Here is a 19,801-nt window from a genome sequence, read left to right on the forward strand (position 1 = left end):
TGTAGCTCCCCTGCCCTTCACAGAGGACTCTTCCAGAGTAGGTAGCTTCCATTTGCTTCATGAATCAGTGAGTAAGTTAGTAGAGACAGTTTTGTGGTGATGATGGATTCAGTCTTGGAAATGTTGAGTTTGAGCTGAGGCTGGAATATCATGGGATAGGAGGTGTCCTATTGACAGTGGAAAATATGGGGCATCTGGTTGGACACTCTGGGCCTGTTAAAGTTGTTATTGCATAGCTTAGCGAGGGGCCAAGAGTTGGGTAAGCTTGTTGGAAATATAGTAACTCAATGAGCAGTGGTGGGAAGATAGGGTGGGACTAACCCTAGGATGGGAATTAATAAGCAAGAAAAGGAGTAGAGAGAGAACAGAGGGGCTAAAGAAAGAGCTGGAGACACCTAAGGTTATGGGTCAGACAGAGACCAGAAAAAACACAAAGGTGGTTAAAGCCAATGAGAGCAGTGGATTATAAGGGGCAGTGTCAAATGTCACTAGGAGGAAGGAACAAGAATCTTTCGATTGGTTCTCTCCTTCATGATTCTCCACTTATTTCACATATGCTTGCCGCATGTTTTAAATTGCATCTATAGGACCGGCGCTGTGGCGTAGCAGGTAAAGCCACTGCTTGCAGTGCTGGAATTCCATATGGGTGCCAGTTCGAGTCTTGGGTGCTGCACTTCGATCCAGCTCTCTGCTATGGCCTGGGAAAGCAGTAGAAGATGGCCCAAATCTTTGGGCCCCTGCACCCGCATGGGAGACCTGGAAGAAGCTCCTGGCTCTTGGCTTCGGATCAGCCCAGCTCTGGCCATTGTGGCTATCTGGGGAGTGAACCAGCGCATGGAAGACCTCTCTCTCTCTCTTTGCCTCTGCCTCTCTGTAACTCTGTCTTTCAAATAAATAAATAAATATTTAAAAATTGCATCTAAAATTTATTTTGGATATTTCTTGGGAACTTGCATGGGATTGGTGATTCTTGAAGACAGAACAGGAAGAAGGTAATGCTAGGAGATGCTGGGTGCTGGGCTCAAAGGCACAACTTACTCTTCTCCTGATAGCTGCTTGAGGGCAAGACCTGTCGCCACTTGCTTTGACAGACGGGCCCAAATATTGAACAGCCCTGCTACTTTGCTTTTTCCCCACTTCTTGTGAGTTTCATTGGTCAGGTTATTAAAGGCAGGACAAAATTAGGCATTAAAATAAGATGGCTGCACAGAAACCAGAAGGACCACAAAGAACCTGCCAAGGGCATTTGGGTGAAATTGATGATCAATGTTGTGGACAATCTTGAGATTAATTGGTCCATATGTTGCCAAGTACATTTCTAGCAAGGATTATATTTGTCTCACATCATCCTGTCTTTCTTCATCCATCTCTTGGTGTATATGAAGAACATTTTCAGGCTAGATGTTATTTCTCATTTCTTGTCATCCTTTGCCACATACACCTGTACCCACATTTCTCTGAGAACCACCTGCCTTTCTCTTCTTTCCTGCCTTTTCCTCAGTGCATCCCTTATTTGGAAAAGTTACATTAGTGATAAACACACACAGAAATACCCCAATTACATGGTAGTGTCACATTACATGTGGAACAACTATGATAAAATCTTGTATTGTCAAAAACAGAAGAAAATGAAAAAAATCAGCAATATTTTTTATCCAAGAAAGGATATGGAAAGTATGTGGATATATGTCAGCTACAATCTTTAATAGATATATTTTTAAATTCATTGATTAATTAGAGAGGCAGAGAGAGAGAGAGAGAGAGAGAGACCTCTCATTATCTGATTAACTCCCCAGTCACTCCCCAAACATCTGAAATGGCTAGAGCTGGGCCAGGCCAAAACTAGGAGCCAGCAACTCAAGCCAGGTCTCCCACATGAGTGGCAGAAACTCACTTACTTGAGCAATCACCACTCCCTCTCAGGGTCAGTATTAGTAGGAAGCTGGATCAGGAGCTGGAATGGAGTATCAAACCTAGCTACTCCAATGTGGGATGTGGGTATCCCAACCAGTGTTTTATGCACTATTTCCAATGCCTTCCCCATGTAATAGATATTTTAAATGAGAGTAGGTGAATCAAGAGTTAACTCATAAACGTGATTAATTTCCATATGTTGGGACAGAAAACTCTTAGATTTTAAGGATACTCACGGATGGCAGTGACCAACACTGACAGTGACAATCCCAGAAAAGAAATCGAGGTATCTATTTCCCTCAGAATCAAATAGCCACTCCATGTGCCCCTGGTGGAGCAGTAAGGGCTTCTGGAAATATGCTGTCATCACGGGAGAAAGATGTTGCTTGTGGATATCCAGGACATGGTTGTAGGCAAGGGACTGAAAAAAAACAAGATTAGAACTCTTTCCTTTTATCCACATTTCTTACCAGATCAACAGCAGTCTATATACACTAGGGCTGAGTTTATCAGGTGAACTGAACAGAGAGCTCACGATGGCTACCTGACAAGAAATTATAGCCCTTCCTCTTAAGTAAGGAAGTTATTTGCAGCCTTTCAATCCCTTCCAAGGCCAAATATGAAAATAGAAGCTGGGATTTCCACCTCTCAATAGAAGCATTGGCTTTGAGTTGATTTTAGCTATGGGTAAAAATGGACTCTGAAAATAAAGTCCCAATTAATGTCATTTTCATTGCTGTAGTGTTTATTTCAGTTTATTTGAAGGGGAGAGGGGAAAAGGGAGAGGGAGAAGGAGAGGGAGGGGGAGAGGGAGAGAGATATCTTCCATCCACTAATTCACTCTCCAAATGCCCACAACAGTTGGGATGGGGCCAGGTCTTATGAAAGAACCTGGATCTCTGACCAGGTCTTCCACTTGGGTGGCCCGAACCTAAGTACTTGAGCCATCATCTTCTGCCTCCAAGGATGTACACTACCAGGAAGCTGGATTAGAAGCACAGAAACTAGGACTCAAGTCAGGCAATCCAATATGGGATGTGGGTGTCCCAAGTATTGACTTTTAACTGCTGCACCAAATACTCATCCCACTTTGGGTTTCTTTCGAAAATAAAAAAAAATTGAAGTGCTGGTGCTATTAATGTTTTTTTTTTTTTTTTTAAAGATTTTTATTTATTTATCTGACAGGTAGAGTTACAGACAGTGAGAGAGAGAGAGACAGAAAGATCTTCCCTCCATTGGTTTACTCCCCAATTGGCCACAACATATGGAGCTGTGCCAATCTTAAGCCAGGAGCTTCTTCCTGGTCTCCTAGGCGGGTGCAGGGGCCCAAGCACTTGGGCCATCCTCCACTGCCTTCCCAGGCCACAGCAGACAGCTGGATTGGAAGAGGAGCAACTGGGACTAGAACCGGCGCCTATATGGGAAGCTGGCGCAGCAGGCAGAGGATTAACCCACTGCTCCATAGCGCCGGCCCTATTAATATTTTTAATTATAAAATCTCTCTCCCATGTTTCTATTTTTTTGGGGGGTCTACCCAGTTTATCTATTCATTCCACAATTTCTAACCTCTTAAGTTTTATGTGGAATATGGGAGTTGGAGAGAAGGATGTGTGTGTGTGTGAGAGAGAGACAGAGAGACAGAGAAAGAGAGAAAAAGCTTGCCAAATCTTTTTTTTTTTTAATTTTATTTATTTGACAGATAGAGTTAGACAGTAAGAGAGAGAGAAAGAGAGAAAAGTCTTCCTTCCATTGGTTCACTCCCCAGATGGCCACTAGGGCCAGAGCTACGCTGATCCGAAGCCAGGAGCCAGGTGCTTCCTCCTGGTCTCCCATGCAGGGGCCCAAGCCCTTGGGCCATCCTCTACTGCACTCCTGGGCCACAGCAGAGAGCTGGACTGGAAGAGGAGCAGCCGGGACTAGAACCTGGAGCCCATATGGGATGCTGGTGCCACAGGTGGAGGATTAACCAAGTAAGCCACGGCGCCGGCTTCTATTTTATTTTGTTTTTTAATTTTTTAAAATTTTTATTAATTTGACAGATAGAGTTAGACAGTGAGAGAGAGAGAGAGACAGAGAGAAAGGAAGCTTGCCAAATATTTATTAGCCTGATTGCAAAAAGATAACTTTATGGTTTTTGTTGGAGGTCTCAGACAGGTCAGATTATGCAAGGCCATATCAGTTAGTCAAATGGGAACAATAATTTATTTTTTCCATCCTGCTAAGATTTTAATTAGAATTGTATTGATGTACAGAAAAACATAACTGAGAAAATCTTTCCAACATGGTTAGCAATAATATTTATTGAAAAATCAAAACACTTATGATGACAAGAATGTTCATTGTCAATATAACAAAATATTACTCTATAATTCCTAATTTGTGCAATAAGGCAATGAAAAAGAATAGGAATGGCTTAATATGGGTTTGAGCACTAGAAAACAAAAAGGGTATTAAAAAATAAGTGGAGTGTTGTCTTTTTTGCAAGATATACAATTTTATGTAGTTAATTCAGCAGAGGTGATCCTGAATTATTAGAATTAATATGAAAGCATACTAGGGTACCAGATTTTTAAAAATTATAAACTAATTGTTCCCCTATAGATCAGAAATATTACAAAAGAATATATGAAATAAAATGTAAATCTGATTTGTATATTTTATAAAACATAGAATCAAATACACAAGAATAAATCTAACAATTAGTATGTAAAATCCCTCACAGAAAACTGAAATAAACAGCAACCTTCATTCTGAGATAGTTTAGAATTCCTAAATATATGAAGAGCTATGCATCAAAAGAGCCAATGCATTGTTTCTGCAATACATTTGTTTTAAATTATTATATTTTCATTGCATCTAATATATTAGAAAGCAATTTGAACATAAGGCAAATTTGTATTTGCTTTCATGCGATGTCAAAAGTGGGAAATAATAAGTGAATGTGGGAACAATACTTTTTAAAGAAAACATGTGCCATCACATTTGTGACATGTGCGTATCTCCCTGAATACCTATGTCCTGTATAGTCTCTTTCATGCACTCTGTCTAACACATGTACACCAATCTACATACTAGTCTTAAATAGAGCGAGAATGTTTCAGATGCTCCCAGGGACTTGAAGGATAGAATATCTGGGATAGGATAGCTTAGTTGAAATCAAGGACTCTTGTGGTTTCTTTTTAAAGGAATAACTGAGATGTCTCAAGAGGAATCACCTCCTTGGGTTTTCCAGAAGCCCTAAATCTTACCTGATACCTTTCAGGTGAGAAGTCACATGGAGGCATTTTGGGTTTTGTATGAAGACTGAGCTTGGCTACAGATGTCCAGGAAGCACCTACTGAAAATGAAGTGAATTAAGATTTTTAGTTAAGCATGACATTGGTCTGTTAATGGCAATCACCTATAGTTCACTAAATCAGGGTGCCTAGGCAATTTTATTTCTAGTTTAAAAGAATCATTTTAATCAGGGCTCAGTTTGCATTTAAAAACTGAAGTACTGCTATCTCAATAATAAATTTGCTGGAGGAAAAAAGGATTGTTCTTGAATTAAGTCTGGAATAATGGAGGGTGCTGGGGGAGCTATGATTTTTTTGCATGGCAGTTCATCACAAGCATAGGAAGCTCATTTCAGGCTGAATCCTCACCTAAAGGGATGGCAGTTCTTTCTTCAGTTGACAAACCTGCCAATGCAGTGTGTGGCTGGAATCCATTCATTAGAGGAGCTGTCTAGACTTGGAGCTGCCTATATAATTGCCTGTATATTGGCTGGTACCTGGTTGGCTCTTAGTAACATGGAATTAATGGCTGTTGACCATTCTGGTAGGGAATGAGGAAGTTTAGGTATTGGGCGATGTGGTACATTAACAGATACATATGAATACATTTGGAAGACAAACCCTCCCAAACAAAGACTAATACCATATGACCATGAAAAATAGAGAGAAACTGAGCCATGGACTAAATATTTGTTTGGAGGTAGGGGAAACCTTTGGTTTTGTTGGGTGTTGGGTGTCAAAATGCTCATCATATAGATGAACCTAAAATGGTAAATTAATTTGTTTAGGGTCACCAAGCTAGTTAGCTAAAGAACAATATTGAGACTCCAAGTTTCTGATTCCTCACCTCATCCTCTTTTTTGTTCATTTGCTGTCCATGTTCCCTATGCTGCCAGCATGAGTCTTGCCACTTATGGCAGTGAGATAGGGTAATGGAATCAGAGAATACCACAGCTGGAAGAGGGGTCTCGAGACCTTATAAGTACTTTTGGAGAAGAATGCTCCTAATTTTTAAGATTCAAGGCCAATATCAAGATAATTCTACAGGTGGAGAGAGCTGAGGAAATGATGTCTCTATTCAGCCTGAAGGTTTGAATGCATGGGTGAAATGTTGGTGTTTTGTGCAGTTTTGAAGTCACAGTCTTGAAAAATACAATGAAAATTATATTTTTAAAAGCAGCGGGAAATAACAGCACTGAATATATTTTTAAAGAGATCCCATTCATTTTTTTTTGCTGTAAATAATCACTAATGTCATTAATTTGCTCTTACTTTAAAAGTGAGAGTTTGCTGGTTACCCAAGGCATAGAAATGACAAAAAAAGATAGCTTACTTTTCTGAGAATTTCCCCTTTTGAAAAGCTTTTCATTGTGTCTCTCTGCATTAGTTACGCTTCCAAGATGGAAAAAGATATTCTGAGTGTTTCTAAGAATTAAAAATAACTTACTCCATCAGTCTCATTTTCCTATCTACAAAATTAGAGTTGTCCATTGAGGAGATTTTAAGTATTTCTGACTCCAAGGTTATGGGATTATGAAAGTAGGCTAGAGTGGGAAGAGAACTGGAGAGAAGGACTTGATAAAAAAGCAAGAATTTTCAATGTTAAGGCAAGTTAATTCATTCATTCATTTACCAAAATTATAAACATATAAGAAGGATTCCAAATGAAATCATGAAGTCTTGCCCAAAGGAAAGAAGGAAAAAAGGAAGGATGGAGGAATGGAAGAGAGAATTGACAGAGAGATGGGGGAAAGAGGGAAGGAGAACAGGAAGGAAGGGAGACAAACAGCAAGCACGACAGTCAGGAAAAGAAATAGTTAATAAGTGAAGTAAATGCAGATAATAACTAAAAACAAAAATCTATTGATGTCATACCACTCCACTTAATCAACAAATTAATCAACAAATTCCTACAGTTCTGTAGGAGACAGTTAAGTCCTTAACTTTGTTTTCTTTCCCCAAAATTCCAATATCAAACAGGGAAAACTTACTGGGCAAGGTTAGTGAGAGAAAACATTTTTTTCCAGGCATCTGGAAATCTTAAGGAAAATTTTCTTTGTGATGATAAAAACTTTTCTGACATCTGCAGACAGTTTTCAACCCATGGGGAGCGTTTATCAAGGTTTTATTACCTTTTCAAATAAAAAAAGAAGTTATAGGATACTGAAAGACACTCAGTGGGCCCGGTACAGTTTATTAAAATGCTGATTATGTCAGTTTCTATATAGCATCTTGTCCCATTTGGTATCTCATTTGATAGTTAGAATAGCCAATAAGTTAGGGAAGGAGGATTTTATTATCCACCACCTTGCAGCCCAGGTAGTGACAGGTTCAACAGGGAGCCTTGGCAGTTTTGAGAGCCTTTCATGGCACTGAAGGTTTGAGACACTCCTTTGTTGGAGTCTGGAAGTGTGTGGGGCTGTGGTTGGTCGGGATGAAATTTCTTTTTTGATTTTAAAATTGTAACTGATACATAAAAATTACATATATTTGTGGGGGTACCATGTGATGTCTCCATATGTGCATCCATTGTGTAGTGTTCAAATCAGGGTGAATTTATCTCCTCAAGTGTTTATCATCTTTTTGTGGTGAAACCATTAAAAAATTCTTTCTTCCAGCTTTTAGAAAAATCTACACAAGATTTTATTGTTATGTGCAAACACCAGAACTTCTTTCTCCTACTGAACTATAGCTTTGTGCCCATCTGTTAATATTTTCCTCATGGCGGGGGTGGGTGGTGGGGACCCATTGTTCTCATGGGCGCCCTGTGCCATGGAGCTGCCCTGGAGAGTGGGTCCTTTGCCTTGCATGAAATGTCCCACTATGGCGTGAAGTTGCAGAAGGCACTTTTCCTACTATGAGCCCCTGTTTCTCTGTGGGAATCATCTCTGCTCCACTGTGTGAAATCTGAGCAAAGGATGGTACATGCCAGGTGTCTGCCTTCCAACAGTAAAGCCATTTCCAGGCTGTTCTTCCAGAAGTGACTGCTCCTCATCCTCCAGTTGATTTTCTCAGTCTCCTATCAAACCTCCACATCCTTCCAGTAGATACTCTTTTTTTTTTTTTTTTCTCTCAGAGGCAGCTGGCATTGTTCCAAGCAAGAGCTCGCCTGTGATTATTCCTTTTGACACATTTGGGAATAGGTCTTCTCTGAGATCACCCCTCCTGGCCCTTAGCATGCATAAAGTCAGTTCTTCTACAGAGCAATGGGGTGCAGGTAGGAGGCCTCCCTTTTGGGCTAATTTTAAATGTTTTCTTAGAAAAGGTTTTGCAGGAGTCTTGGGAAATCTCTCAGTTGGAAATGAGTATTACTTATCATCCATTTACCTTCCTGTGAACCCCTGTTTTTGTGTGAGAGAAGGAACCTGGTACAATGGGGCACATACCTTACCTCCCTGGGAATGGTGTAAAGCTAATTATTAACCAATTAGTAAGAAATAAAATACCACTGAGACATTTTCTCTACCCTTTATGCTGAAAACAAATTGCGTTTATGGCTTTGAATCCATCTTTAGCCGAAAGTGATTATGCATAGCAAGCATATTTTATAACTTCTGCATACCAATGTCATACAATAAATATGTAAGTGTTACATGGGGTTGTGACTTTATTTTCACTTTCCTGATAACAATTAAAACATGGTGAGCTCCCTACCTACCCCAACTCCTGTCTTTCCCTCTCCCATTTTATTTTTCTATCCCCTCATCCTGATTAGATTTTATTATTAGCATCTACCTTTATAGATATCTGTCTCTTTGTTTATTTGTTTATACTTGTTTCTCTTTCACACAGCTGGAAAACACAAGGCTAAGGGCTTGGTCTTGCTCACTGTGGCTCTATCTGCAGCTAAGTGGTACTCAACTACTTTGAAGGTGTATTTTGCAGAAAGCCTGAGGTCTAGAAGTGTGTATTCATTGAATGGATGGCAGGAAGTACAAACACAAGTAGACATATTCCTAGGGATAGGAAATAAGAAAGTAGAAATAAAAGGCTTCCATGTTTTTGAAGTCCAGGAGAGGGGTGTGGCATTCATGTCTAAGTGAAATGAGTGTGAAAGATTCCTTCTCTTCTGTAGTATCCTTGTTGGAACTACAATAAAGAATCTTCTCTGAGCTCATCAAGATCTGTAAATATCAAGCTTCACCTGCCATTTCTGGGTCACTTGCTATCACCAGCAATTTTGTCAGCAACTGTTACTTTCAGTATAATCTTTTTACTCTGCATAAGACTGCATATAATTCTATCTCTTTCTCAGAAAAAGTTGGCATTTAGTGATGTTCTGGCAAAAACCCCACAACTGAGGGAAAAAAGAAATCCAAACAGGTTTGGGTAGAATAGGACCTGGTGGGCCCCCTTTAAATTTGAACCTGGCTTTGAATCCCAAGTTGTCACACAGGTTTCTGCCCTTGTATTTCTTAATCATTCTTTGTTCTCCTGCCTCCTTGTCTGTGCAGTGGGATATAGTACTCCCAAGTTTAGTTGAAGATGAAGCAATGATGCATTTAAGGTATCAGGCATATCTTAAGTTTTACAAAATCATAATTGTGGTGGAGGATGGAGGGAAAGCAAGTAGGAGAGAAGGAATGAGGGAGAAACAGGAAAGACGAGGAGCAAATGAAGACGAACTGATCATGAAGGGGGTGGAAAAGTGTCCCCTATCACTGTTTAGGATCTGTAGGGCAGATGTTCCCATGCAGATGCTCACAAACATGCAGACACCTGCTTCTGCTCCTGTGTGCATGGGGAGATTGGTGAGGAGGTGCAGGGTTATAGATCCACGTGAAAGGCTCAAGTGCAGAGGATGTAACTCCTGAAGCCACCCGTGTCTGGCTACCCCCGTCTCCCCATATTTTCTGTGCCTTCGGTAGTGAGAGGGGAGTCTGAGCGCATAGAGAGGGCCTGGGGTCTAGTCTCAGACTGGATGACTCTTCGTAAATCCTGCGCTCTTCTGAGTTTCCCTGTCAGAGACTGAGGGGAAGGGTCTCACCTCACTGGGGCAGGTGGAAATCAGTAAGGAAGTTGTACTGTTTGTGTCCTTAGATAGCTATCCCTGGGCATCCATATATTGGATTTCATACTTTATTTTGAGTTGCTTTCATTTGACTTCTCTACATTATGGCTGAAATAGCATATTCTACTTTCTTTTTAAATTGTGTACAGTCAGGGTTCATTATCCATGAATTTCAAAAGCAGATATTACAAAATGCTGGCTATGAAAAGAAGGCAGTGAATCAGATGGGGTCAGAACTGACTGCTGTGTTGCATACTCTGTCTTGAAGATCCCATCCAGGGCTGAGGCTCCTAAATCCCAGGCAACAGGCCTTCCCTGCTGGCCAACCCTCTGCTGTCCCATGTCCCCCCAGTTTCCACTCACGGCTCAAGGCAGGGCATGTCTTGTGGATCCTGGGAAAGGAGGCCTCCTGGCGCAAGGCTCTTTGCAAACGTCTCCAGTATAGAGTCATCTCTCCTGGGCAGAAAGCAAAGCTCCACAGATGCAGGTTGGAGGCGGGATCCCACTGCTCACTGACCGGCTGGACTCTGAGATGAGGAGGTGGGGTAAGCCTCTAGATGAGGAATCCTGTACTGGTGACTGCCAGTAACCTTGGACGTGTCCCAGAGCCTGCCTCTGATTGCAACAATGCTTTAAAGGGGGAGAGAAAGGAAAGGTGGGGGAGAGGAGAGGGAAGGAGGGGAGAGAGAGTGAGAGAGAAGAGGCAGACATGGTGACAGCCACCTGGATTAGCTTTGTTAGTCTTGTGCTACAGGGAGTCTCATCAGGGAGTGTGTCTCCCTGCAGGTGGGTGGTAGTGGGTGTGGATGAGGGATCAGATATGTTTGAGAAGTAAGTGATATGAATAAGAGAGTGAGAAGGAAGATATGCATAAAGTGAATGAACAATTAGATCTATTTAGGGGGTCCTCAGGAGAGAAGAGGCAACAATTGGGAAGGGGTGGGCATTCCAAGAGGACAGAAAAGAGGTTACTAAATAGCAAGGGAAGGTTCTGGACAGATGTGGATCCTCTTAGGTGCTGGAATGAGGCAAGGGATTGAGAGCAGAGAAGTTAGTGTCTTAAATTCCATTTATCATTCCTGCCTCACCCTAACTCCTGTGTCCATAGACAACTGCTTCATATACAACTGTTTAATATACATCCTTTTGTTGTCCTGTGTCCCTGTAAAAGGTGCATTGATTGAGATATACGTGGTTTTAATTTATTAAAACATGTGCAATAGATGTCTGTGTATTCCACTCAGAGCCATGTTTTTAAGATCCAATCAGGTTGCTATGAGTAATGTCTTGCAGGTTTTCAGTTGCTTCAGAGAGTCAATGTACTGTGCATAGTAGTGTATAACTGGAACTCAGAGATCGAGAGAATAGGTGTGGGTGGGGGCTGTTTACCCTGTACTACCATGCAGAGGGATCAGCTACCTTGATCACTTCCTTCACCAACACCCATTGAGTCCTGGAGGAAAGTCTGGCATGTGCCCTTCAAAGCCGCTGGGCTGTGATGGGGTTTGCATTTAGGAACGCTGCTGGATGCAGCCTTCTTTGCCTGGTGATTTTTGCTGGGATGTAAGCATTGAGTTTGTTATGGTGACGGTGCCCAACTTCAGGAGCTACCTGGAGTGAGGTTCTCAGTTCTGGAGGGAAAGTAAGAGATTAGATCTTCTGAATTCTACCAGGAGAAAAAAATACCCTGATTACAATAAGAAAAGTTCGGTGCTTTTCTGACAACTAAACCCTAGGCCGGCGCCGCAGCTTACTAGGGTAATCCTCTGCCTTGCGGTGCCGGCACACTGGGTACTAGTCCCAGTCGGGGCGCCGGATTCTGTCCCGGTTGCCCCTCTTCCAGGACAGCTCTCTGTTGTGGCCAGGGAGTGCAGTGGAGGATGGCCCAAGTGCTTGGGCCCTGCACCCCACAGGAGACCAGGATAAGCACCTGGCTCCTGCCTTCGGATCAGCGCGGTGCACCGGCCACAGCGCTCCAGCCGCGGCGGCCATTGGAAGGTGAACCAACTGCAAAAGGAAGACCTTTCTCTCTGTCTCTCTCTCTCACTGTCCACTCTGCCTGTCAAAACAAACGAACAAACAAACAAAAAACAAAAAAAACCTAAACCCTAGAAAATCATGAAAAAAGTAAAAATTAAGATTCTATTATATTTTTGAAATAATTCTTTGAGAAATTTTTCTCTATATGTGTATATTTGTGTACATACACATATATACATGTATATGAGTAGATGCCATTTCATCAACTGCCCATAATCAGAAATGTAGCTTTTCATGTAAAAATACAGATCTATGTCATCTCCCCTAATTCTTTCATAATATTACATTGTACATTTTATTTAATTGTGAAAAGTTTTTGGTTACTGCCTTAGTCCATTTGGGCTGCCATAACAAAATACCTTATTCTGGGTAATTTATAAACAACAGATATCCATAAGGCTTACAATTCTGGAGGCAGGGAAGTCCAACAACAAGTTCACCTGTGGATTAGTCATCTGGTGGTGCCTTGTTTGTATCTTCACACAGCCAGAGCTGCAACTTCCCCCAAGTGTCCTACTCTGATTCATTAGGACTCCACCCTTAAGATCTATTTATCTCTCAAAGACCCCTGCCAGCTAACACCATCACCTTGGGGATTAGGATTTAACATATGAATGTTGGGTGTACACAAACATTCAGAACAAATCAGCTATTATTTCAAATATTTCTTCTGATCTACTCTTTTTCTAATATGTCTTTTTCACTTTAAATTTATTTGAAAGGCAGACTGATGAAGACAGTGACAGAGAGATCTTGCAGATGCTTGAAACTCCTCTAATGCTCACCACAGCTGGTACTGGCAGGTGGAAGCTGGGAGCTGGAAACTCAATATGGGTCTCCTGCACCGGTGAGAGGAACCCAGGTGTTTGAGCCATTACTGCTGCATCTCAGGGTATGCATTAGCAGGAAGTTGGAATTGGAAATGCAACCATGACTGGAATCTAGGTACTCTGATCTGGGGCATGGGTGTCGCAAGTGGAGTGTTAATTGATATGCCAAACGTACAACCCTTCTGGCATTTCAATTACTGATGTATAATACCTTTTGAAGTTTTCCCATAGTTTATGGCGGTCCTCCTGTTTGTTTCTCATTGCATTTCACTTTGGAAAGTTTCTATTGACACATCTTCAATCTCACTGATGGCTTCCTCAGTTGAAACCAATCTTCTGATGAGCCTATTAAAAACTTTCTTCATTTCCATTGTAGTGTTTTCTATTTTTAACACCTATAATCCTTTCATAGCATCTCTGTTTCTCTTCTTATATTGCTCCTGTGGTATTAAACAATGTCTACTTCTTCTGTTAGAGTGCTTAACATATCAATCAGTTATTTAAAATTGTCTGATAATTGCAACATTCACATCATACCTGATACTGTTCCAGTGCTTGCTTTGTCTCTTCAGATCATGTTTTTTCCCTATAATTTTAGCATCTTCTATAATTTTTGGATGAAAACTGAATAGATGACTGGGAATAGGATCTGAGTCAAATTGGCCTTTAATGTGAGGGTTTATGTTAACCTGGCTAGGAGTTGGTCTGCATTTTCTGTGTTTGCTGTAGCTGTAGGTTCCAGAGGATTCAAATTCCTCTAGTGTCTTTGTGGTTTATCACTTATTGTCCTTGAGCTTCCCTAAGAACTCTGCTTAGATAGAGCCAGGATCTGACAGCTCTTTTCATCTGTATTCTACAGTTAACTATAGAGCTGAACTCTTATGAGTAGATCTCAGCTTTTTAGTGAGTCTGTATCTCTGGACTGTGACCTTCACAGGTATTTCTCTGAGAGCATAACTTAAAAATAAAACCCCGGCCTGCTATTCCCTTTCCTGGCTCGACATCCTTGAAGTTCTTTTCTCTGTTGACAATGTGTGTGTGTGTTTAAATCTTTTCTCTACCTTAGATGAGATAGAAGGCTAGAGGGATCTGGAGTGAGAATGCCCTTTCCCCAGTTGAGATAGGGCTCTGGAAAAGTCACTGCCCCTGGAGAATGGATCTTTGATGAAGGAAGACTCTGATATATAATTCTTCACCTGCCCCTACTCGAGCAATGAGGGGGTCTTCACAATGACAACCTGGTCATGTTCTTTCAGGGAAAGTTCATAAAAGCTTAGGGGTCTTCCTAAGGCTGTGACAACCAGAGAGTTTCTCATACTCATTCTGGTCTGCACTCAGCCAGTAGCAATTTGTCAGAATCAGTGCTTCAGTATTCCTACTGGTCACAGCTCCAGTGACTTCTGCTCCTTAGCGGGCCGTGGCTGTGACTCTCAGCATTCACCTGTCTCTAGATTTCAGGATCACAATTCACTCTGGAACTTCGCTTCTCTGGTGGGTTCAAGAAGTCATTGATTTTCAGTCTCTTCAGCTTCCTCTTGTTTATTTAAAAAATACATTAATTTATTTAAAAATAAATTATTTAAAATATTTATTGATTATTTAAAAGGCAGAGTGATGGAGAAGAGGAGGAAGGGTGAGAGAGAGAGAAGGAGAGGAAGAGGGAGAGGGAGAGGGAGAGGGAGAGGGAGAGAGAGGGAGAGGGAGAGGGAGAGGGAGAGGGAAACTCTTTTATCCTCTGGTTCACTCACCAAATGGTCACAACAGCCAGGGCTGGGCCTGGCCAAAGCCAGGAGCCAAGATCGCCAACCTGGTCTGCCACAAAGGTGGCAGGGCCCAAGTACTTTGGCAATCTTCTACTGCTTCCCCAGGATTTCCCAGCTGGGCCAGGGTGAACTCAGTATGGGTTTCTCATGTGTATTGGTAGCAGAGCAGCTGAGACTCAAACCAGTCTCCAATATGGGATACTGCAGATTGAAGATTTCTCTCTGCCTCTTTATCTCTTTCTGTTGATTTGCCTTTCAAATAAATGCACAAATCTTTAAAAAACCTGGGGAAATTGAAAAAACTGAAAATTAGTGACTTTTCTGTAACCCAATGCGCCACAGCACCGGCCTCCTATTGCAAAAATGGCAGTGACAAATCCCATGCTCTTCCTGTATTGGAGCTGAAATGGAAGACACCATATATTTTGCTTAATCTCTCCCTATTGATTAACAGCTAGATTTTCCTCAGTATCTTAGAGCATAGAATTCTGTGTACTTAACCATTTTTCTCTTTGCATAAGCTCCTTGAAGAAGGATTCCTAGGTTAAAATGCACATCTATTTTAAATGCACCCCAGTAAGATGACATCAATTTGTGGTCCAAATAGCATTGCACAGAACTGTTCTCCAAGATGTTCTTTCTTTTGACCTCTGTAGAATTCCATGGCATTCAATGAATCTTAAGACTGGGATGAGGAGGAATCTTAGATTTACTACAGATTTTACCCTTAGCCTAGTTGTCACTTGTAATATCAAGCCAGGATCTTGCCCTCTGTTCACAGGTAAAATCCCACTAAACAGATTTTGTTTCTGAGTTATGAGACTTTAAGAGATATCCACTCCAAGTCTCTCTCTTCTCTTGTTTTGAAAACCTGAAGTATAATTTTTTTTCATTTAAGAACAGAAAAGATGAGATACCCCAGTATACACAAATTTTAAATATGAGAGCCATAGCATTAGTGTTTTGCCATCCTCCGAGTTTTCTATTTTTCAGACAATGGCTAACCCTGAAGGTACAGAATGTATTTGATCTGGTCGTGAAATACTGGGATTTCTCCCTGGAGTAAATATTTGGCAGCTGGGGAAACACAGAAATTTTGTCATCATGTTAATAATTGTCAGGGAAGACTCATGCACACAAGTTCCCCAGGGATTTACCAGTTAGGTTGTGAGTGTAACTGAGCTTTGCTCTTTGTCCCCAGGTCTCTGTCATAATCAAGCAGGATCCACAAGAGTTATTGAAGGTAAATAATAGCTTTTTCACAGTGATCCTTTCTCCTTCCCAACTCATGTAGGAGTTGTAGAATTGAAGGAAAGGGAAATAATTTTTTGGAAGGATTTCTGATAAAACAAAAGTTATCTGAATTTATTACAGGTTTCTATTTCACAGCTAATGGTGATTAAAAAAAAGGAGTATGGTGGGTGTTTAGACAGAGACCGGCAGGTATATAAGAGAATAACTAAACAGAGATGTGGTTCAGATACAGTAACCCTTTGAGTTTCATGCAATATAATTGTCTTGAAAAAATGTTTTCACAGTTCTTTTGTTTACTAGGACTCTTTGAACAAGTCTCATTGGTACTGTTGAACTTACTCTTCTTAAACTTTTATCCATCTTATTATTGTTTATTAGAGAGAGAGAGAGAGAGAGAGAGAGAATCTTCTATCTATTGACATGCTCCCTAAATGCCTCCAACAGCCACAGCTGGGCCAGCGTGAAGCCAGGAGCCTGGAACTCAATACAGTTTTCTCATGGGGATAGCAGAGCCTTAGGTACTTGGATCATCACTTGCTGCCTGCCTGGGTGTGCATTAGCAGGAAGCTACAGAAACAGAGTAGCTAGGACTCTAACGCAGGCACTCCAATATGGATGTGGGCATCCAGGCAGTATCACTGCTGTGCCAAATGCCTACCCCTTACTACAATGTTTTCAAAGTCACATTCCAAAGATACCTGGGTCATGTTAGTCACCTCAGTCTTTCCATTAGCCTGCAATTCCTATGAGGCCAGAAAGCATGCCGTTGGTGTCACATTACCAGTCACAAATTGTTTAATAAACATTGTTCAATGATCGATGTGGTGCAATGACGGATGGACAGTTTTATTGGGGAAGTTTTGTATTTCAAAGGAGGATAGTTAACACTCAGATCGATCTCTTTTTGGCAGAGGGCATGCCAGAAAACTTTTGGTGGCTAGTCCAAAAACTCCAATTTCTCGGCCGGCACCGCGGCTCACTAGGCTAATCCTCCGCCTTGCGGCGCCAGCATACCGGGTTCTAGTCCCAGTGGGGGCACTGGATTCTGTCCCGGTTGCCCCTCTTCCAGGCCAGCTCTTTGCTGTGGCCAGGGAGTGCAGTGGAGGATGACCCAAGTGTTTGGGCCCTGCACCCCATGGGAGACCAGGATAAGTACTTGGCTCCTGCCTTTGGATCAGCGCGGTGCACGGGCCACAGCGCGCCGGCCGTGGCGGCCATTGGAGGATGAACCAACGGCAAAGGAAGACCTTTCTCTCTCTCTCTCTCTCTCTCTCTCACTGTCCACTCTGCCTGTCAAAAAAAAAAAAAAAGCCCTCCAATTTCTCATTTCCTTGAATGTCACAACGAAGGCACATTCATTTCTTCCAATCACAGAAGCACAGGAATCCTCAGCATTTGGCTATAACTGGAGTTGCTCTTGTATAGGTGAAGAGTTGCCCCCAAATTGAAGTCTCTCAGGTACAGGGAATTATCTGACAAAGATCTTTAATTATATTTGCTCCTATAGGATTCTTTTTTTAAAAAAATTATTTATTTATTTGAAAAGTCAGAATTACACGCAGAGAGAGGAAAGGCAGAGAGAGAGAGGTCTTCCATCTGATGGTTCACTCCCCAATTGGCCGCAATGGCCAGAGCTGTGCCTATCCGAAGCGAGGAGCCAGGAGCTTCCTCCGTGTCTCCCATGTGGGTGCAGGGGCCCAAGGACTTGGGCCATCCTCTACTGCTTTCCCAGGCCACAGCAGAGAGCTGGATGGGAAGAGGAACAGCCGGGACTGGAAGTGGTGTCCATGTGGGATGCCAGCGCTTCAGGGCAGCGCATTTACCCATTGTGCCACAGCACTGGCCCCAGCTCCTATAGGATTCTTACAAAACTAGAGGATTTAAACAATTCAGATTGCAAAAGAAAAATGAAGAGGAGTGCATTAGATGAGAAATAAAGAGATCTAGTTATCTGAAGGAAAAATTCCTAACTAGGAAGAGAAAATAAAACCTATCTGTGTGCTGTTTATGAAAGACACACCTAAACCATAATGATATAGATCATCGAAAGTGAATGAAGGGGGATGGTGCTGTGGCATAGGTTAAGCCTCTGCCTGCAATGCCTGCAACCCATATGGGTGCCAGTTCATGTCCCAGCTGCTCCTCTTCCAATCCAGTCCTCTGCTGGTGGCCTGGGAAGGCAGTGGAAGATGGCCCAAGTGCTTGGGTCTCTGCACCCACATGGGAGACCCAGAAGAAGCTAAAGGCTCCTGGCTGCGGATAGGCTCAGCTCTGGCTGTTGCAGTCATTTGGGGAGTGAACAAGCAGATGCAAGACTTCTCTCTCAGTAACTTTGCCTCTCAAATAAATAAATCTTAAAAAAAAAAAAAAAAAAAGGAAAGTGAGTGAATCGAAAGAGACTTATGGGAGAATTGCTCCCCAAAATAAAGCTGTTAATAGGGGCTGACACTGTGGTGCAGCGGGTTAATCCTCCACCTGCGGTGCCAGTATCCCATATGGGCACAGGTTCTAGTCCCAGCTGCTCTTCTTCCAATCCAGCTTTCTGCTGTGGCCTGGGAAAGCAGTAGAAGATGGCCCAAGTCCTTGGGTCCCTCCCCCCGCATGGGAGACCAGGAAGAAGCTCTTGGTTTCTGGCTTTGGATCGGTGCAGCTCCGGCCATTGCAGCCATTTGGGGAGTGAACCAACGGAAGGAAGACCTTTCTCTCTGTCTCTCCATCTCACTGTAACTCTACCTTTCAAATAAATAAATAAAAATCTTAAAAAAAAAAAGAAAGCTGTTAATAGCACTAGTATCAGATAAGACAGGTATTAAGACAAAGAGAATCATTAAGCATAAAGGGGATCATGTTCAACAGTGAAGTGATAATTCATTAGAGTTGAATATTTACATCTATATACACATAAAACATCTGACAAAACTAAGTAAGGATAACACTGGAGACAATCACTATTGATGCAAGGGAATACATTGGTACAACTACCTAGGAGAAAGAGCAATTTGTCAATATCTAGAAAATGTAAACTTCTGCATTTTATATGACCCAACAATTCTACCTCTAGGTGCATATTCTAGATAAACTTTTGTACATATTCAGTCTAAGACTGGCATAGGAAATGCTCATTGCAGTCACTTAGAACAGTAATATTAATCAATAAATTGTATATATGTGTTCAACTGCATACAGCAGGCAGAAATAACAATCTGGAAATCTCTCTATGAAAAACAGTGCTAAAAGAAAAAACTCAAGGTACAGAATGGTATATGCTTTTGTTTATGTGAAATTCATAAGTACGCAGATACCCTTGCCTCAAGTATTGATGGAGTCATAGATATGAAGTAACCGCATTTTGAAAATAAGAAAGGACAGATCTTACTGCAGGATTGTGATTTTCACCGAAGGAAATGGTGGAAAATTTGGTTATTGAGGGATGTAAATTACTTTATTTGTAATGTTTCCTTGCTAAACAAAAAGGTATGGAACAGATAAAGGAAAATATTAACATTGATGAAATTTGGAAGTTGGTAAATGGGCCTTCTTATGTTTTCCTAAGTAATTTTTAGATGCTTATGAAATGTTTTATGTGATAAATGAAAGATCATAAGCGATTGACTAAGCTACAGCTGGAGTTTAAGTGAAAACATGGATAATTCTAGCTTGGACAAGCAAACAAAAGAAACGAAGACTCTTTGGCCCTGAGATTTGTAGCTTCAA

General features: G+C 41.6%; 1 protein-coding gene across 2 annotated transcripts in view; it reads right to left on the minus strand.

The window, feature by feature from the left end:
• AGXT2 (alanine--glyoxylate aminotransferase 2) overlaps nucleotides 1-10,729 on the minus strand; it is a 44,357-nt gene extending 33,628 nt beyond the window's left edge. Inside the window, exons 1-3 of one of the 2 annotated variants that reach the window (XM_008262107.5) lie at nucleotides 10,564-10,729; nucleotides 5,163-5,248; nucleotides 2,151-2,335 (exon numbers count right to left, since the gene is read on the minus strand). In XM_008262107.5, coding sequence (XP_008260329.3) covers nucleotides 2,151-2,335; nucleotides 5,163-5,248; nucleotides 10,564-10,651 — 359 coding nt within the window. In that variant the 5' untranslated portion in view covers nucleotides 10,652-10,729. Of the gene's footprint in view, nucleotides 1-2,150; nucleotides 2,336-5,162; nucleotides 5,252-10,563 lie in introns of both variants that reach the window. The other variant, XM_002714105.6, reaches the window with a different exon arrangement.
• Nucleotides 10,730-19,801: the final 9,072 nt, after the last annotated feature.

Source organism: Oryctolagus cuniculus, chromosome 14 (assembly GCF_051225735.1).
Source record: "Oryctolagus cuniculus isolate XC-2025 breed Fujian yellow rabbit chromosome 14, ASM5122573v1, whole genome shotgun sequence".
NCBI classification, from domain to species: Eukaryota; Metazoa; Chordata; class Mammalia; order Lagomorpha; family Leporidae; genus Oryctolagus; species Oryctolagus cuniculus.